General features: G+C 44.5%; 2 protein-coding genes across 2 annotated transcripts in view; both read left to right on the top strand.

The window, feature by feature from the left end:
- Positions 1–7,945, top strand: part of EXD1 (exonuclease 3'-5' domain containing 1) — a gene marked incomplete at its 3' end in the record, with an annotated part of 24,587 nt that extends 16,642 nt beyond the window's left edge. The window contains 2 exon segments of the mRNA XM_082059234.1: positions 7,639–7,878; positions 7,880–7,945. Coding sequence (XP_081915360.1) covers positions 7,639–7,878; positions 7,880–7,945 — 306 coding nt within the window.
- The window catches only part of INO80 (INO80 complex ATPase subunit), a 71,665-nt gene continuing 66,047 nt past the window's right edge, over positions 7,894–13,511 (top strand). Inside the window, exon 1 of the mRNA XM_082057922.1 lies at positions 7,894–11,657. The gene's annotated coding sequence lies outside the window, so the exon portion shown is untranslated. The remainder of the gene's footprint in view (positions 11,658–13,511) is intronic.

The raw sequence follows: 13,511 nt of genomic DNA on the forward strand, positions 1-13,511 counted from the left end.
CTCCGATGGATAAACTCTGGAGAACCTAGATACAACAGCTTCCTTTTCTGCAACTGTACACCCAACTTTGTCACATACCTTGTTTCTTGTGTGCAGCAGCAGAAGTAGTGGTGCCTCTATCTCCCTTAGCTGCATTTTGTGTTAGTCTATTAGCACAAATCCACCTTGAGTTAGTATTGTGAATGCTGAGCTGCAGCTGTACAGGCAAAGGCACATGTGCCTTCTGCTCACTGACCTGAGGCTGAGAACCTCTGGGCTCAACAGGGGCTGTGTATGTGTGAGGGCATGGAGAGGGACCAGCAGTTGAGAGGTGTTGGTACCTGGAGTTGACAAAGTTGCTTTATTTTGGTACAAGCATTTACCCCCCAAATCTTGTTCTATTTTTTTTCCTGTCATCTTTACTGCTGAGCTGTCTGATCATACTGTCTGTTTCTGAGAAATGTTGTCTTTTGTTGGCCAAAGATTTTTATTTCTGTAAAAATGTTTGAGTTATCTTGTCTGCCTAATTTATCCTGACCTGTGCTATCTTAAAAAAAAAAAAAAAAAGGAACACTTTTCATCTTTGGTTACACAGAACCAGTAGTACTGCATGCCCAGATACCTTGGAGTGGCTCTTGTATGGTGTGGTTACTTCTATAATTCCTTGTTAATTTTTAAAGTGGGAGAAAAGGAGATTTTTGGATAAGGAGCTTGACTTCCTGCACTAATGCAAAGAACAAGTCCACACAAACCAAATAAGCAGTGGTACTGGTGTGGTCTTTTTCTGTCTTCTCAATGAAATAGTCTTAGGAGGGTTTGCAATACCTTTGTAAGATCTTTCTGGTATTAAATTCGGGTGAAAAGTGAATGGTCAAACATCCTCATTCATCACAAAGAAACTGAATTAGCATGATTAAATCCTGTCACTGCATCACTTTTGCAGCTGTAAAAGCCCTGAAATATTTATTAGGAAAAAAGAATGCAGGTCTCTCTTAATGGAAAAACTTGTCTTTTTCTTTGCCCTGGTTTAACAAAGCACTCAAGCACAGACTTGAATCCTTTGAGAATTACCTGGGGGCTCAGAGCAGTAAATCCCGTTATTGAGGATTTAGAAGGAGATAACCACAAGAGGTCACAGTGGCTTCACAGATGGAAGAGAAGAGGTCATATCTGAAAAACTTTTATTTGTAGAGGAGAACTGTCAAAAAAGAAGGTTGATCATAGTTCATGGAAAAGAATGAACTTGACATCTGAATTTCCAATGTGAAATGTGTGCAAATGTAGGCAAAACACAAGGGAAAATAAGTCTTTTTAAGTGAAAAAGAGTACAAATTCTGTTTTGTATTGGGCTATTTGTAGATTTTTTTTTAAGTGGTACTCATGTCACTGAAGCCAATACTTTTATAAATCATTTATTCCAAAAAAAGCCAAGGAATTAATCTGATCCTGTGCATTTCACATGACGCTTTGAAGGTCTATTTAGTATCACATCTGAGAATCATACGTCTTGCAGTTGCTTTAGAAATCTTGTAGTATGGATAGTAAAAGTTTTGACCTTTGTTTCACTGTTGTTAATTTTCTCTTGTTTTTATATCTTGCAAGAAGATCATACAAATGAAAGTTTCTTCTACTTTATCTAAAATGTGCTTGCCAGCCATATGTAAACTTCAAATATGGAGTTTGGTTTAGTTAAATCTGGTCTGTTATTTCAGTTTCTAAAAGTAAAGTAAATGAAGTTAACTTTAAGGGAATACTTTGCAAGTTGACGAGTGCAGCTAAATCTGATTTATGGGAAAATAAAAAACACAAACCAAAAAACCTCCACACACAAATAAACAAACCACAAAAAACCCACACCTCCCCGCCCCTCCCGCCCAACCCTCAAAACCAACCAACCAACCAAAACCAGGAAAAAAAAAAAAAAAAAAAAAAAAGAAACAAACAAACAAAAAAACCCACAACTTTGCTTGTACAGCTTATAGATTTTTCTGGCTAAGTCTGTATTGATTCTTTGAATCAAGAAGTCTTTCGAATTTGATTCTCAGAATGAAGTAATAGTGAGGATACTTAGGCTCCATATTTATTCTAGTGAATTTTCATGGATGTTTAGAAGTTTATCCATCGCTAAGTTCTGTGTTATGCCTTCTGTGCACTTTGTGGAGCTACAGTTGAAAATTACCTGGAAAATGCTTTTGTTGGACTATTTACTTTTTTACACTGACCAGTTGCAATTTACACTTGTGGTCCCCGTTGGACCTTGGTCAACAGCAGCCTGGTACAATGAGCTTGACTTCATCTTCGAGCCAGTCTCCAAAAACAGCAATGCTGGGGTCCTTGTGCTTGATGACTTTATTCTCCAGACATGATCTGGTGCAATTCCAAGACTACGTCAGCAGAAGTAATGGATCTCCTTGGATTCTGAAGTAAATACCCATGCTGGGGAATCATTTAGGAAACCTAAAGTATGTTATCTGCTATGCCTGCTCCATGCCAGAGCACTGGAAGACAGGCCTCTGCTGAAGCAGGACTGCTGCAAAGCCGAAGATAATATAGGCTCCAGGGCCATAAAGATACCTTACACTACTTCAGCTTTGATGTTGGTAGGTGGACATAATTCCTGAGTGAACAGGAACCATCTGTAGTACATCAAACCTTTACTTGAAAGTTTGCAGGCACTTGGAGAAGATGACCAGATCTGGAAATTAACTTCTGTCACTCCAGGTAAGGAATCCTCTTCTGGGCCATTCTCTGTTCCATTCTAGTTCTTGCATTGTGCACTCTGAACAGAACCACCAGGTCTTCAGCCTTTTGATACAGTTAGTTATTATAATATGCCTTCTGTTGTGCCTCTGGGCTACAAAGGTGTTTGAATATGTTGTACCTGACTAGAACAATGAACAGAGTCATGCTTCCCTGACCTGCTCCTGTTTCCTCTGATCTTGCTGAGTGACATCATGTCACACAGAATAATGCTTTTTTACCTTCTGCCATTCACCCAAATTTATGACACTCCCATGGAAACTATACTTGCAAAACAAGTACACAGATACAGACACGGTTTCAATTATGAGGTGTCATTAAAAATGAAGTACTGAAGCTGGATGAAATACAGAGCAGAGCCACATTCCTTCCTTTTTCCAGCTGTCATATGTTGAATCTCAGCTCCTGGATCAGGGTTTACAACATTGAACTTCAGTTTGGACTAGCATGGGAGCATCCTTCTAATCTTCCCAGCATCACTGTGACGTCTGGAAGTTCATCATGCCAATGGTTTTTGTGTGTAATAACAATAGCAGGATATACTTGGTGAGAAAGATGTTTTGGCTTTACAGTCTGAGGTTGCCTGTAAATTGAATAATGCTGAGTAATGACCAGTAATACTGAATGATGACTACTGAGGCAGTTACCTACTCTCTTCTTCTCCTGTTGGATCAGGGGCTTCAGCCTCTGGGAGCAGATCTCAACACCCTGTGTTGTTTTTTTTCCTCTTGGAAACAGCAGCATGGAAAAGTGAAAATACATAATCGTGGAATGAAAGCCAAGCCTGTTCACTTGTCCTTATGGATCACTGCATCCACTGAGAGCTGAGGAAAGACAAGTGTTAATAAGAGTGATAAATGTAATTGTTACCACCCTTCCTTGGGCTCTGTATGCCCAGTCTCTGCAGTCAGTTTTTCACATGCATCTCTTGTTCCTCAGTGAGAAGTTTCTGTGTGCTCTCTCAGGCCCTTGTTAGTGGCAGAATACAAGAATCACTTTCTGGCTAAATGCACAACTCCTGCTAGGGTCACATCATCCTTGTGGCCTTCAACATGCTCAGGAGCACTTGATTTCAGACTTACGCATAAGTGCATGTACCTGTATCCAATTTTGCCTTGTTTCTCAAACATGCTTGACTGGTGTGGGTTTTGTTTTGTTCCAGCTTATTTTGACAGAAACTTGTAATTTCCCTTAAGTTTTCATAAATAATTTGATAGGGACAAAGCCATAGGTTATCAGAGGTCATCCATAAGCTGATAGAAATTGAGATTAATGACAGTTTATTGCTTTCACAACAATAAACTGGTAAGAGCAAAGCAAGCAGCAGTTATGTATTTTGTGCAAATATTATGTTTGAGTCTCTTTGACTTGGATGCCGTAATTCTTGTGAGCAATTGCAGCAGTCACTGGCAGTAATCCTGGTTTCACCTGAGGTTTGAGCCATCTTTTCTTTCCCTTGATCTTTAAGATGTTTTGCTAGAAATGGCAAAGAAACTGAGTCCTTATGGTTAGCCAGTGGGCAGCCCTTCCGGTAAGACTTCTACCTTGCTTCTGGACAGCCAAACACATTCTTTTGTCACTTGATAATTGTTTCAGCAGTAACAGAAGAGGTACTGAGGGAGCTGGCCCATGAGCTGGTATGCCAGGTGGGAGACATGCTGCCAAGGTGTCAGGATGCAACTCAGTGGATCACAGCTTCTTTCAAAAAGGGTTGTGGAAAAGATGGGTGTCATGCACCCTGGCAGTTGCCAGCAACAGTAAGTATTGCCAGTGGTCCACAGCACCCAAAAACTATAATGCAACACCCTTTCTGATGTAGTCCTGGGAAAAGAGAATGAAGAGGAAAATGGAAGAATTTTTTTTTTTAATAAAAAGAAAGGCATCTCATTGATCCTGACAGTTTTGGAAATGTATGTTGACACTTTCTGTGTTTTCTTGTGTCATCACCTGCAAGTAGTAGTGGAGTCTTCTGTAGACACTCCCTCCTAAGCAACTGACTCTCCACAAGCCAAATACACAACAGCAACCTCTGATCCCCAGCCCTTCATTATCAAAATCCACAGCTTCCCTCTTCAGCATCTTTCTCAAACTGATAATCTTCCTTACCACTGAGGGGAGAGCACAAACTTCCCACCCTGAAGGTCTCTGCAGTTTCCTGCATTTTCAGCATAACTGTCTGCCAGGAGTAATTGTTCTTCTTGTGGATGCAAACCAAGTACAATGGGTTTTTGTGCCTCTGTAGCTCTGTCTCTAGAAAAGAGCTAGTAGAGAAGCTGTATGTACTATGTTTTTAATTCGCCTTGTAGGTTCATATTGTGTGGTGTTAGGTGCTTGGAAATGCAACTGCATTCTGATGTTTAGAAGTTAGATTCAGAGAAGCAAAGGCAGCCTGAGAACCCATCACTGTAAAGAAGCAAATGTTCTCCTAGAAGTGCAGTGCTTTGTCATTTAAGAAGTGTTAGCTCACAAGCAGAGCTGTGGTACCATAGGGGAGTTCCACACCCCTGCGCAACAGAATTGATTTCCCAGTGCGCTTGGGGTAAAGCTGCAGTAGTGTGCTGGGTTTGGCTGGGATAGTTAATTTTCAGAGGAAACTGGGAGGGGACATGGCCAGGACGGCTGACCCAAACTAGCCTAAGGGGTATTTGATACCGTATGATGTCAAACTCAGTATATAAATTGGGGAAGGGAACTGCCGCTTGGGAGAGGGCTGGACTTTGGTTTTCTGTGTGGTGAGCAGTGTATCCCTTGCTTTTTATACATTTATTGTGTTGCTTATCTCTTCCCTTTGCTGTCCTGTTAAACTATTTTCACACCAACCCATGAGTTTTACCTTTCCCCCCGCCCATTCTCCTCACCATCCCACTGGGGGCAGGGAGGAGTGAGTGAGCAGCCATGTGGTCCTGGCTGCCAGCTGGGGCTAAACCATGACAAGTAGATAAAGTGCAGTGCAGTCTGTAACACCAGATAACACGTTCATGACTCATGATGGCATAAACTCTGTACTCTGTCTAGATATAATTGCATGCCTGAAACAGACAGTTTCCTTATTGGCAGGTGAATTGGGACTGCACACAATGCATATTAATAATTATGAACATACAGCCTAAATTTTCGTGTAGCTTGGCTTTAAGTGGTTTAGGGTGTGGGTTACAACTAACTGTAGGATACTGTAGCAGGTAGGAAGCTGGATGTAAATTCTTCTGGCTAAACAGAGTTGAAAGTAGGGTGTTTTAAAGCAAGTGCTTCCTCTGTTTTTGTTTGTTTGTTTATTTCCCCCCCAATAGTCCCATCTGAATTATTTAGCCTTCCTCTGGATCTGTGCAAACTTCTAGATGTAGGTTTTACAAAAGCCATGGTAACTCTTTTCCAGTGCATCACATCTGCTTATGCACTCATTCTGTTCTTAATATTTCTACCAGTGTGTTCATACAGACACCTGACTGTTGCTTCCTGTATCCTTCCCAGGACCTTCTTTATAAACATTTACTATCTTCTAATCCCCAAGTATCAAGGCAGGTTTTAAACAAGATGCTGTAGGTACTAGTTCAGCTTTTTCACCTTCCGCTGTTCAGGAATTGTGGGTGAAATCCACCTTGCTGTTTGTATTTCAGGTATCGCTATTAACTGTTTATGGTAAAATCTGAAACAGGTTCTGGGTACATAATGAATGTTTTTGGTATTGGAATCTCCACTTTTTTTAATGCTGAATGTAGAGGAGAAAATGTGTTTTTTACTGTGCTGCTTTTGTATTCTGATCATCACTTGGCCCTGCAGCATGTTTGACATTTTGTGCTCCTCTCATGTTTAAATAAATGTTTTTATTAGTTCTGTTATATTTTTGTTAAATATTAATAATATTATTCTGGCCTGCCCGGTGTTTCTTCCTGTGAGTTCAACCTTACCGTTTCCTTCACTAGGATGTCACTTTGCTTTCCTGAAGGGTTTTTACTTCATGGTCTCCATCACCTAACCTGTAGTCCTGCAGTTTCCTTTCACTCTTTTGCTGTTAGGTAATGCTTACTCTGTGCTGCTTGTGCATTGTCTTGAAGTTGTCTCTATGCTACCTGCACAGGATGGAATTTGCTTGGCTGCCTCTTACTGCTTTTTAATCAAGCTTCCTTATTTGTGTAATTCCCCTTTCTACAGCTGAGTGCAACTGTGGATTTTTTGTTGTTGTTCCTATAAAGCTGGTGAGCACTGCAGTCCTTGTTAAGGAGCAGATCCTTAAATGTAATATTTTCAACAGTGACCCATGCGCTGCTCAGGTCCAAAACAAGGAGTGTGTCTCCTTTCATGTACTTCCCTAAGCAGCTGTTTCATTGATTTGCTAATTATGTTGGCTTTTTCCACATAAGGGTTGGGGTTTGTTGTTGTTTGGTTTGTGGTTGGTTTGTTTGTTGGGTTTTTTTGTTTGTTTGGTTTGGTATTTTTACCCATAGGATAGAATACCATGAGTTTAAATGAAAAGCTGGGAAAGCTGCCTTTGCAGTGGCTCCTAAAAGAAAATGTGAACTGGTTATGCCTCTTTTGAGCATAACAACAGCAATGTCAGAGTGCAGAAGGTTTTTGAGGACATATCTTAATCCCATATGTGAAGTTATTACTTAAACCCTTAAGCTCTTCATAATAAAGAAGTAAACAATAAATGCAAGTTGAATATTTTTCCCTTTGGGTTGCTTTTGAAAGAAAGAGTGTGGGGGGACTTTTTTCCCCTGATGTATAATTTGTGTAAGCAGGTAGCTGATGCATTCCATACACTTAATGAGATGATTGTTCTGTTGTTACATTGGCTAATTACAGAAGGAGCTCTTATCTGGTACTAACAAAAGTAGAGCATATGTATGCATATGTATTGTTTTGATTTCTTTTCTGTGTCTTTTCTTTTTTCCTTATCAGCCCATTTGCATGGAGCTACCAGAGGAGCTGCGTCAGCTGGCAGACATCCAGAAGCTGCGAAGGGAGAAAGCAATAAAAGAGTACAGAATGAATGAGGATGGTCTTTTGATCAGACCAGCCATGGAATTAAAAGAGAGAGATGATCTTCAGAAGGATGGAAACTACAGAGATGATGGAGATTGCTTTCCCACAAATAAAGTGGTGTCTCAAATTACACCCTTTTTTAATGAAAGTGTAGTTTTGTCCAGAAAAGCCTGAAAATCAAAAGCAAGTGGTAAATCTGTGGAAGAATCTTCAACTGCCCTGAAGCTGGCTGTATGAATCTAATTCCTGGTAAAGGTGACTTGGTGAGCTTAGACTGGGTATTGAAGATATCCAAATGAAAAAAGAGGCTATTCCCCATGCAGAAGTATCAAACAAAAGCTCCTTTCTTTACAATGACAGGTAAACCATTGTTGAATGGAAATAATGATGGCCTTTCTTTTGAAGGAAATTCCTTCTGTGCCTGGCTGTTGTTCTTGAGGTCTGATTTTGACTTTTTTTTTTTTCCTTCAAGAGCTATTTTTTATTTTAAAACAGGGACTTTCTTTCTTGCTTTGTTACCAGAACAATATCTGAAATTGTATTGGTTCTCTTGTTAGCTGTTGCAGGCATGTAAAACTCTCATCCAATCCAGATATGTAAACAGGGGAGCTTATAAAATGCCTGTTCACTGAGATTAGAAAGAGTTTGCCTTCTGGCAAACAAATACCTTCTGGCCAACCCACATGGGCTTGGCTTATATACAGATAAATCTCTTGGCATAGCTACACAACAGTGTTTCGTAGGAGAAACAGATCACACTCTACTGAACCACTATGCTGGCAAAACCAGCAAAGAGGTGTGCTAATAAAAAGGACTTTTCTGCCAAGTTAGAGTTGTTTTAGACTGAGAAAAGAGGTTTCCTGCTGAAAGTTGCACAGCACCATTGTTTGCCAGCACTACTGTATCAAACTTGTGTAGATGAGGCTGTAACACTGGTGTGGTGTGTATATAGACAAGTGTGTATAAAGGGGGCAGGGGAGAAGCAGTTAAATTAGTTTAAAAGATGAAGAGTTAAAATTAATTTAAAGGCAGTTTAAATTAGTTCAAAAGACAAAAAAATTCTCCTCCTTGCCAAGCAAAATAGGATATAAAGACAAAACCAGATTATTTCCAGTATGCTTGCTGTGGCTGGTATTTAATAAAAATAAAGCTCCTCTAATGGATAGTACTATTCTACCCCGTGACAACATTAATGCAGGCTGTGCCTGAGTCTTGGAAAACTTTTTTTGGAACATCATTGTATTTGACTTGCAGGCACAGGATTGCTGAAAATTATTTTGCTTTTGAAATTCAGAACTTATACACATTCATATATTTAGATACATAAATACTGATGTTTTAGCATTCAAATGCTTCAAAACGGGTGGGGAATACTTTAATCAAGTGAAAGGAAGGTTTTGTTCCCAGGGTTGTGGCTATGAGCATCAGTGAACTCTGAGCAATGTGAAATAGGGAGGAAGGGAAGAGGTCACAGTCACTGTCCCAATCCACTGCAGCCCAGGAACCATCTGGGCATTAGGGTGCACATGGTTTAATGGCAATGGTGCCAGGCTGCAAGAGTCATGACATCTGCATTTGAGCACCTACCAACTCCTGTTGGAGCTGAGTTTCTTTGGATGTAAATGGGTCTGACTAGATGTTTATGAGGTATCTGTGTGTTTATTCTAAATATTGCTGGGGGAAGTCTGTGTTGTTTGGGGGATTGTTGGTGGTTTTTTTTCCTCTTCACAAAGAGTAGCTCAGCAGTATTTAAACAGGTCTCTTGTTTAAAACTATAGATAGGATTTGCTTACTTCCGGGAGTGGCAGAAAAACTTGCAAGGTTTGGTCTTCATCAGTACGTACTTTTTTTAAAATCCTTAAAAGTATTCTGTAATTAAACTGTATAGTTCTTTTGTCTTGGTTCACTTTAGAAAAATAAAACAGGTTTGGAACAAGTTTGTCTTACAACTTTTAATTTGGAAATTGAGTCTATTTCATTTGGTCTGCTAGGAGTTGCTGGCAGTGGACTTTCCACCACTGGAGCTCTTGTCATTTCATCTGGAACAATATTCTTCCAAGCAGTGGTGAGTTCTCACAAATCAGTGAGGGTATAACATGGAACGTGCAGCTCTTTGGAACCTGAGACAGTTCAGGAGCACATACATTATACTTCCACAATTGACATCATCTGGGTTTATCCAGTCCCATTAGGAGAGAGCAAATGGCAAAAAGGAGGATGGGAGGAGGAGGAAGTGTGATATGAAGGCATCAAGTCTGGGACATAATGGAGCGGCCTGGAACATCTCTCTGTAGGATACAAACTAAATGTGAAAGGCACCCTGCTCAGAGAGAGACTGAGCTATGTTCTTGACCTCTTCTAAGATGTAAATCTCTGGAACTGTATGATGATGGAATAAGGACTTCCAGACAGGAACTCCACAGTGTAACTACACCTGTGCCACTATATTGCTTTAAGTAACAAAACCTTTCTGGGTAAACATGGCAGCAGCTTTTCCCTGTTCTCTTTTGGGAACAGCAGGAGATTGGGAGTCATCACTCATTCGCACACAAGATTGAAAGTGACAATGTTCTTAAAGGACAAAAGTTTTGGTGTTGGCTTTTGGGATGTTTTTAGGTGATTCATAAGACCTTGTCATGCTGCTCAGTGCTAGCACTAAGTTTGGTAATAATGTGACAAAAACACGTGCATTTCTTAACAGTATAATTGCTGGTTCTAGCTGGTGGTTAAGTACTATAACTTGTTATGGACAACTCTTGTGATGTTTTACTTGAGCAGTAGCAATGGTGTGATTTTTATTTCCTAGTATCCCGGGTGCCTACTGTGTGCCAGGATGACACAGAGCTTAGTCATGAAGTACAAATTTATATCTCCAGGCAGTAAGTGCTCTGGAGTAATCACTGATTTAATGATTTACTGTAAATGTACTATTTATAGGTTGTGGAAGATGTTGCAGAGCATCCTCACAATTAACCTTGCGGCCCACTTTGTCCCGAGCTCCCGTGATGTAATTCTTAATGCAAGACGGAGGGAATGTGGTAAAACGCACGTAGCTCCTTCAAGTCCCCGCGTTGTGCCCCCGTTGTCGTTAACCGTGACGGCGCCCGGTCCCAGCGCCGTCTGCACCTCAGCGCTCCAGTCAGTGGCGGGGCCGGCCCTCCTCCTGCTCGCTTCTGCCCGTTTTGAAGGGAAGTCTCGCCGCGCTGCCGGGCGCGGGGGCCGGTCCCCGCCCGCCCCGCTCCGGCCCGGGCGGTTGTTGGGTCCCCCGGGGCTCTGAGAGGCCCCACCGCCCTTCCGGCGGCTCAAGGGCGAGAGTGCGTCACTTCCGGTACACATCCGCCTCCCCGCACAAGCATCGCGAGAGCCCACCCCGCCTCACGCGAGACTCGTTAACTCACCCGGCCGCTTCGGCCGAGTCCCTTCGGCAATTTCCGTCACTGCCAGACTCTACCAATCGGTCGCCGGAGCGCATCGATGGGAGCGGGCCCCCCGAGGGCTGCGTGTGCGGACGGTGGCCGCGGTGTGGGCGCGGGGGCCGTGCGGCAGCTGTGGGAACGCCAGCGGGGCGGCGGGCCCAAGGCGCGGGACCGGGGTGGCGGGGTGGTATGCGGGGCTCGATTGTTCAGGCCTGGCCATGGCGCCTCTCCTCCCCCCCGCCATGGCTCCCCGTGTCCCTGCTCCTCTCCTCTCAGTGAGCGAAAGTGGCCGCCGCCGCCGTCCCAGCGCCAGCAGCCGCCGCCTCCTCCTCAGCAGCAGCGCGGGCGCCATCTTGGCGAGGCAGGAGTCGAGAGCGCCCCGCGGCAGGAGACAGGCAGCGCCAGCCCCGGCAACGCGGGACGAGAGGCCGGGTGGAGCGAACGGGGGAGCGAGCCCAGGAGACACCCCCAGCCCCCTGCCGCCGCGGCCACCGGGCCGGAGCCGGGCCCGCTACCCAGGTGAGCCACCGCGGTGACCGAGCAAGGACATGCCGGGCCGGGGCTACGAGAGGCGGTAGCGGGGTCCCGCCTGGGCAGGCCGCGGCTTCACTCCCCCCGCTAAGCGGCGGCCGCAGCAGCCGGGCCTCTTCTTAAAGGGACAGGCCCCTTCCCCGCCCTGCCCGCCGGATGCGCCCCGATATACCGGCTCGGGAGCCGCCCCTCCCCCGCCCGGCGCGGAGCGGCCGCCGGGCCCCGCCACACGCGGCGGGGGGGGGGGAAGGGGAGAGGTGCGCGCGGCGGCGGGCCCGGGTGGGGGGGCGGGGGCGCCGCCGTGCACCTGCGGCCGCACGTGCGCACGGGGGGCGGTGGCGCGTGCGCGGGGGGGAGGGGGCGCCGCGCGGCGAGGGCGGTGGCGCGGCCGGGCCGGGCAGGAGCCGCCGGCAGCGCCGCGTCACGTCACGGGCAGCGCGGGCGGCGGCGTGGAGCGCGCCCCTGCCTGCGGGACCGGCCGGCGGCGCAGCGCGGGGCTGGGACTCGCCGGCCCCCGGGGAGCGGCGCCGCGGGGTTCACAGGCACCGCCCGCCCCGCCACGGGGCAGGTCCCGCCGGCTTCCCGGGATGTGGGGGTGTCAGAACGGTGCCCTCGGCCCGTGGCCGCCCCGGCTGCCGAGGGAAGGGCGGTGTGTGCGCGGCGTCCCCCTGTGAAACTCGGGGAGTTCCCAGCGCCAGCTGCTTCCCGGCAGCGCCCGGGGTGTAACCGGCCCGGTCCGAACAGCGGCCGCAGGAACGTGTTCGTGCCAACCGGCGCCCCTCGGGATAAAAAGTACCTACCAGGTGTGCGTAAAACACAGTTTAATGGTGAATCCAAGCACTAGGAAATAACCTCCTTATAGCTGTGGTGTGAAGTCGAACCCTGTTTCGCTACAAACACATAATAAAATTTCTGCTGTGATTAGTAGTATTTATCATTGCGCATTCTTTTTGTTACCCTGTAGCTAATCTTGAGTGGCAAGTTTCCTTCTCAGCCTTAGATTATTTTCTTCTTCACATGAAGAAAATGGTGCAAGTCAAGTTCCTTTTTTTTTATAGTGAAACGTACTTATATGCATTATTAGAATTTTACTTTTCTCATACATGAAGAAATACACTGTATGGATTTGTACAGCATGTCTGATATGCCTGTATGTGACCAATTTTTTAACTTACATTAATCAGAAATTATGTATTTGTGTTGTTATTTCTTTAATGTGTATGTATAAGAGTACATCATGACATATGTGTTGGTATGTCTTACCGTGTTGGTAAGACAGTAAGGGAAAAGCATAAGAAACAGGACTGTAGCTTGAACCTTTTCCCGATGTTTAAGGTTATTCCCTGTAATTGACTTCTAGTCCGTCTCTCACTTGTATATTGTTAAAGTTGCATATAGGACTGCTCTGCATTTCTTTACTGTTTAAATGAGCAAGTTTTGTTCCACTTGGGTATAACGTAATATGCTGTAAATTCTCTAATAAGCATGATATTTGACAAGCTGAATTACATGCTAGGGATTGTTTGAGATGGCAAGATGAAAAAGATCCTCTTAGAGCTTTCTTGGACGTAGTTCCCTTTTCGTGGTCTGGGGTGGAGGGAGTAAAAACCAAACCAGACTGACACCACCCCTGCAGTTTGTATTTTGTGCACACAGAGGGAGGAGGAGCGAAGCAATGGCAGTTGTGAGGGTAAGAGTTGGTGCTGTTACATGCTAGTTTAAATGTGGAAGCAGAGCTGTGACATGCCAACTTTTGTGTTCAGTGTGTTTTAAGGTATTGCATCTTTCACTTATGTGTATGCTTCTGACACTTTTTTATAGAGCTGTATACCTTTTTTAATA

This window comes from Streptopelia decaocto (genome assembly GCF_964273445.1).
Source record: "Streptopelia decaocto genome assembly, chromosome: 7".
In the NCBI taxonomy this organism is placed as follows: Eukaryota; Metazoa; Chordata; class Aves; order Columbiformes; family Columbidae; genus Streptopelia; species Streptopelia decaocto.